This window comes from Paramormyrops kingsleyae, chromosome 8 (assembly GCF_048594095.1).
Source record: "Paramormyrops kingsleyae isolate MSU_618 chromosome 8, PKINGS_0.4, whole genome shotgun sequence".
Classification (NCBI taxonomy): Eukaryota; Metazoa; Chordata; class Actinopteri; order Osteoglossiformes; family Mormyridae; genus Paramormyrops; species Paramormyrops kingsleyae.
The window spans coordinates 7,585,849-7,592,358 of record NC_132804.1 but is presented as its reverse complement, the minus strand read 5'-3'; the positions used below and the strand labels follow the sequence as shown (position 1 = coordinate 7,592,358).

General features: G+C 43.4%; 1 protein-coding gene across 3 annotated transcripts; it reads right to left on the bottom strand.

The window, feature by feature from the left end:
- Positions 1 to 740: 740 nt before the first annotated feature.
- On the bottom strand, positions 741 to 6,309 carry LOC111858890 (tripartite motif-containing protein 16-like protein). Of its 3 annotated transcripts, none has more exons than XM_023841069.2 (6): positions 5,488 to 6,309; positions 4,728 to 4,823; positions 3,892 to 4,125; positions 2,811 to 2,973; positions 2,522 to 2,623; positions 741 to 2,398 (listed from the first exon to the last, which is right to left on the bottom strand). In XM_023841069.2, the coding sequence occupies exons 1-6, from the start codon at positions 5,977 to 5,979 to the stop codon at positions 1,869 to 1,871; spliced, it is 1,617 nt and encodes a 538-aa protein (XP_023696837.2). In that variant the 5' UTR covers positions 5,980 to 6,309; the 3' UTR covers positions 741 to 1,868. The 3 variants fall into 3 exon arrangements, with proteins under 3 accessions (XP_023696837.2, XP_023696836.2, XP_023696835.2); XM_023841068.2 differs by having other exon boundaries at positions 2,522 to 2,626; positions 2,811 to 2,970; positions 5,488 to 6,308; XM_023841067.2 differs by having other exon boundaries at positions 2,522 to 2,626; positions 5,488 to 6,306.
- Positions 6,310 to 6,510: the final 201 nt, after the last annotated feature.

Here is a 6,510-nt window from a genome sequence, read left to right as displayed (position 1 = left end):
CATGACTCTATACCAGAAAAGTGGTGATGTAAGATGGATAAATGACATGGTCATACAGTCTTATTCACACGGCCAATGAGCAGAAACTTGCCCAGTTTACTACCTAATCATAAGGAAGCTGGTTTGTTACTGGTATGTCATGGGTGAAAGTGTTTTTGTACTACGATTCTCCCACATGACTAGAGTTTCTAAGTGACTATTGGTGACTGTCAGGTGTGCATCACATTCAGTTCTCAGCTGGCAATAAATGAGGGCCTCAAATTGTCATGGTTGCTGTGAGTTTAGAATATGTCACCTTTTAGAGCCTGGTTTGCTTTCGAAGTGTTTAAAGTGTGAATTATAATGCGTAAGTGCTGCTTGTTTTAGCTGCGGTATTGGATGTCAGCTGTCTATCATTTATTTGTATTTAGTTAACAATGGTTGGATGCAGATACATGCCTATATGCACTCGTCGCACACTCAGGCACTGAATTGGGGTTACTTCAGTTTGGTATAAACAATGTAATCCCAAGCCTGTAGGACTGTCAGGAGAACAATGCAACGGAACTCCCACTTTCTTAGGTCAAAGCACAGAAGCGGTGGCCCTGAATCACCAGCTGCAGGGAAAAGCAGGTGATTAAATGCACTGCCACCTAAAGTCATTCTGGCTGATAGCAGCAGTCAGTCTCATTATTGCTGCACAGTCAAGCAGTCGTGTAAAAGCCCAGATAGTCTCATTACTCAAAGTCTATCTCAGCATATTCAGTTCTATATTTCTATTTTTCTTTATTGTTTCAGAAAACATACTGACCATGGCCTGCATGAAATGTACCAGGTACGTAGTCAACTTTCATGTAATTACCAGTTTTAAATAATGGTTTCTGCCATTCCAATTCCCTCCAGTAGGTGGCAACCAAGGTATTGCAGCTGGTTACATGATTGATTTTGAAATTATGTATTGGCAGCATCACAAACACTTAAACCACAAACCAAGCACAATAGATTGATTCTACAAGGAGCCACTAGATGGCGTCAAAATAACAACAAATAGCTGATGCTGAGCTAAAGGCAGGTTAATCTTTCGTTGGTCAGATGATAATCTTGTCCAGTTTGTTCAAACATAGTTATAGCTCTTATTTTTACTGTCTGACCTTCTGACAGCTGGATTCTAATTAATCAAACAGGCATTAGGGGTTAATTTTCGGTAAATACTGAATTATTTGTGCTGACTTTGTGCCATAACGTCTGTCCCTGAAAGGCCACGCCTGTACATCTTACCTTTAGTAGAATAACATGCAATTACATTAGACCATAATAACATAATTCTAAAAAAGGAAACATGTTCTTATAGATTGAATTGTTACTCTTCAGCTTATAGCATAAGCAAAAAAACAAAAAACAAAACAGAATACAAATCACGAAACACAGGAACTACAAATACAAATGAAACACTAGGGAAACAAAATCTACAAAATACAAAAACCAAGAACAGTAAACGGTAAAATACAGCAATGCTACAACTTAATTCAGAGTCGGTTCTGAATTAATTAAGGATTATATCTCTGTTTATGTTATCGTGTTCTGTGTTGGGGGTGCAAGTACACAAAACAGGTCCTTGAGGAGACGTGAGTAAATATCAGCTACAGTATACATACACACAATTTTTGGCTCATCCCCGATCTGCTTTCACATTTGTCCATTAGTGAAAGAACTTCTGAAATGGGAGCCAGCCGCTCATTAAAATTTAAATCAATTTGCACAACGGCAGATTAATTCTGAAGGCAAGCGAGGCAGAATTTATACATGTGATACATTCTACACGACTCTACACGTTTGTTTGTATGCACGATTCTCTCTCTCTCTTTCTGCTTCACACATGTGCAAATTCCCTACTGTTGCAGATGGCAGAGTTTAATGGTTGCTTCAGTACCAACCCAAAACCCAGCATACATGGGTTCATGGAAGGTGGTTTGGTACCTATGGAGCAGAGTCATGGTGTCGGAGATGCTGTAGAAGGACAGAATCCCGGCCCTGTGATCCAGGTACACTCCCACCCGGGGACTGTAAGGTACCCTGATATCAATGCGCTTGAAATTGTGGCAGGCAGAGTAAACGCTGTTGATGCAGTCTAAGCTCCAGGACTGATCGTTGCCCCCGAAGGAAGCGCGGCCAGTGGTCCCCTTCCTGCTGATGCCTTTGTATGTCACCGCCACCTCCGCCTTGGTCCCCTCCAGCTCAACTTCCCAGTAAAAACGGCCACCGGACAGGACCTCCCGGCACAGGAGCTGGCTCTTAGAGACGAATCTCTCTGGGAAGTTAGGGTAGTACTGTTTGCTCCCCCGTGTGACCTCTCGCCCGTCTGCAGACAGGGTTAGCTCACGGTTGGCCGTGTTTTGGTCAAAAGTCAGGTTGAAGGCATCTGAGCGGAGACATCAGAAGTTGACGGTGTAAAGCACCTTTCTGTCCATGAGCTTACCTACAACAGTGCTCAGGAAAAGCACAGTAAATTATCGAAATAGTGTGTCTTGCACAGCATACTTACATTTTAAGAATTCTGGTCTGGAGCTCGGTTCTGGATCAGATTGTTCTGGATCAGACTGTCGCTCTGGAAGAGCACTGGGCCCAGGAGCAGAACTGGGATTATCTACTGTACAGAAAGTCAATGTATATAAGTAAAATGCATAGGACCAGGGTTCACCAGATAAACATCACTGTAATACGTAACAATTAAGCCCTTATGTGAAAGAACCTGCTTATTTGTATGAGAAATATCAAGATTTGCAAAATAACCTGAATGAAAAAAACAAAAATGACAAGGCTTTCAGACGAACCTGTGTTTGAGATCCTCATCACCTGAGCATCACACATATCCCCTATCTGCCGCTTCAGGTCAGACAGAGCTGCCTTCATCACCTCAAAGGGAAGCTGCAGGTCTACAGCCAGGTTTTGGAGAGCATCAGGTTCTGCTGGGAGGCACGGTAAAGGCCACCTCTGCTGTACATGGGAGAGAGGTGAAGGAGGGTTCTGAACATACTACGGTCGACCCTTCCACATCACAGGGGTTAGGGGCACAGAACCCCCGTGATCAGGAAAAAAAACACCACATTTTTTGGTCCTCTAAGCAAGCGGAGCATAGTGAAGCAAAAAGATACAAGAAACACCAGGTACAAAGATCACTGCAAGATTACTGCAAGACATCACTTGAGAGACTGCCGTAAACATGCATGGCGTCCTCCAAACCAGCACTGTACATATGCATTGAGTTACGGTACATTTTGTGTGTCGTCTACTGGCCTTTGCGGCTTTCACAAAACTCCCAAAAACTACTATTTAATTACTAATGCCAACCACACAATGTATCAAAACCACAATGGAGAAAATCATGATGCAGGTGAGTGGACTGTAGCGATGGGAAGCCACTTTGCCAACAGAAAACACCATCAATCTTGACCTTTAAGGTGACCTTTATGGCAGGAATTTGAACCCAAGTTGGTGGAGGCAGAAGGAAGTCTAGGGGATAAATTTCCAAGCGATTGAACATAGAACAGGGACAAATATGTGTGTACGTCGTAGGCAGCCTATGGAACTGTGCAACATGAACGCAATGGATGAAATTCACTATAATAATCATTGAAATGGGTGCTGTGGGAAAATATACTCATTGCACCATTTTAAAATTTCAAGATAACATAATTACATACACTACATACACAAAAAAAGTCTCTCTATCTTGTGGAATGACAGCATCCTTAAAACATATTACCCGAATAATATTTAACTTTTAACTAATAATAGATTTAACTTTGGGATGCCACTTTTGAGTGTTACTTTCTAAATGCAAATTAAAGGCCAGACTAACAGGACTCATTTCTACTCCTGACCGGCAGATAGTCCGAAAAACATGGATGTTACCTGTAAGAAATGGACAGGATTCTTTGTGTGTGAAATCTTCTCCAGCTCAGAGTCTCTTTTCCTCATCTCATCAATCTCCTGGTCCATTTGCTGATGCAGCGTTTTGGCTTCATCCACTGCAGCCTTCTCCTGCTTCCTGATCTCATCTATCACCTCAGAGCACCTTCCCTTAATTATCTGGATCAGCTCAGTAGAGATTCTCTCAGCGTCCTCTTCTGCTTTCCTTGCAGAGGCCTAGTAGAGACAGATGGGAGGAGGAGTGGTCTTACTGGTTACCATATCCTAGGGCAGGGCTATTAAAATCACGTTCCTCAAGAGCCGAGCACTGCTGTTTTTCCTTCTATCCTTTACCTGAGAGCCAGTTGTGAAGCCTCTGGCCAATTAGAGCCAGAAATTATTAAGCTAACTACCTGGGAGACTTGAAAACAAGGCCTGGATTTGGAATCGAGGGCCAGATTTGAACAGGGGGCGCCTAGGGTGTTTGTCAATATGCGTACTTGACCGTATTTGTGTTCTCGTGTACCCGTTTCGTTTAGTTCAGATACTCAAGAACACAAGAACGGAGAACAATAAAAATACCTAGATATTATTCTTGCCACATCCCAAATATCAAAAATGCATCGGTTGCACCCTCAAGTTCGTTCTTGGGAGGCAAGTTAGCAAGAACACAAGTACGATCTTCACGTTCTTGGTACTGGGAAACATCTGAAGTCTCCCTCAGCCACTTCCACCCCAGTATAGAGGAAGATTGCATTGACAGACAGATTAAAGGACCCCTTATGGCCTTAGCAGCCCAAAAAGCCAAGCCTCCCACTTTCTCTGTCGTCCATGCCCACCATGAAGGACTCCAAAGTCATCCTGTTCTCCAGCAACTGTCTCTCCCTCTCCTCGAGCTTCTTCTGGAACCTGTTTCTCTCCATCGCCAGCTGTTCCTGTACACAAAATAATTCCATTTAGTCACATCCCACATCAACACCACATCCCTCCATTCATCCACATCAACACCACATCCCTCCATTCATCCACATCAACACCACATCCCTCCGTTCACCTAAACTGTAAAACTGCACTGTAAAATCTAACTGTGAGAAACTGTTATAAGGGCAGGGCTGGAACGTACAGAGAGGCTCTGTGGGACCATGTGAGTTCTGTGACAGTGGGTCAGGGACCGATATTTGTACAGTATCAACCATACCTATGACCCCAGTTCACCAATCCTGATCCTGTATCCAGGAATCTCATATCTATTACCAGGAGCATTTCAAGCTACTGAAAAGATCAGGGGCTACATCAAATTGCTTGACTTTTTTTCTGTAAGAAGATTGGCATCGGGGCTACAAAACTCATCAGAGTCATCAGACCTAACAACGCCCATGTCTATAACCATCACGTCTTAACACAAGCTGGGAATTTCACGTAAAAGCAGACATGGTCCTGTATGCATATTTATAAATGAGTGACATGATTAATACCCTTAGATTGAAATGCTGGTTTAGTAACTGGAAGAAATTGCAATTTTATAATGTAAATAGAAACCTAGAGCTATAGTTCCAGTGTACTGGTGCCGGTACAGTTTGAACTGCATCTGGGCCTTACCTGTCTCTTCGTCTTTTCAGTGACCACAGAGACTTTGTCGTGGCACTGGTGCATCTCCAACACACACCGAGAGCAGATGCAGCTTTGGTCCGTACGGCAGTAAACATCCAGCGGCCTATGGTGCAAAGAACAGACCATGTCTTTCTGCTTCCCAGACGCGCGCACCCACCACGGCAGGGCTGGGGAGTCCGGGGCCTTCCGTTTGTTCCCAGCAGAGTTGCTAGACACTGTCACTCCAGTTTGGGACCTTTTCATCTCCTCGATCTTCTTATTCAGAAAGACATTTCTGCTCAGAACTGGCCGAGGGCTGAAGTTCTTGAAACACCAGGGACACTTGTAGATGCCAGTGACATCATTCCGATTCCATATGCTCTTAATGCAGTCCATACAGTAATTGTGTCCGCAAGGGATTGTCACTGGGACTTCCAGTAAATGCAGACAGATCAGACATTTGAACTGGTCTTGGTCCGCAGTGAAGCTTGATAAGGACATTTTTACTATTCATGCCAAAAGGAAACAAAAAAATATATAATAAACCGTCTCGTTTTCAAAAACTTCCCGTCTTAGTTTTATTTCGCAGACTAGGTGTGTCAATCTTCCGCCTAATTTGAATCCGCAGGGGGCGTGGCCCTTCGCTTTTCGGACCGGTACGGAGAATTTCGGACGTCGTTTGTAAGTTCTGTGTTAAAAGATAAAACTTCCGAACGACGGAGCGTTAAGGCGGCTTCGGGAATCTGGGCCTGCATGGGTCTGGAAATAAGTGGCTGACTTATCAAAAGCATAAAAGTCACTTAAATGACTTGTGTTCCGGTTGTTTAGGTTTCGTTTCAGTACTGTGATGTCATGTTGCACGTTATTTTTTCCCGGTCGTAGGATCCAAAAAATCTTTCTGACCTAAACTTAGATCCGTGTTACCTTCAAATTGACTTGAGTCTGACTGTGAAAATAAGCTACGCTAATACCGGGGCTAAATTTATTTTATACAAGAATCTTGCTTTTTAGCTGGTGTGTGTCTGTGTGTAC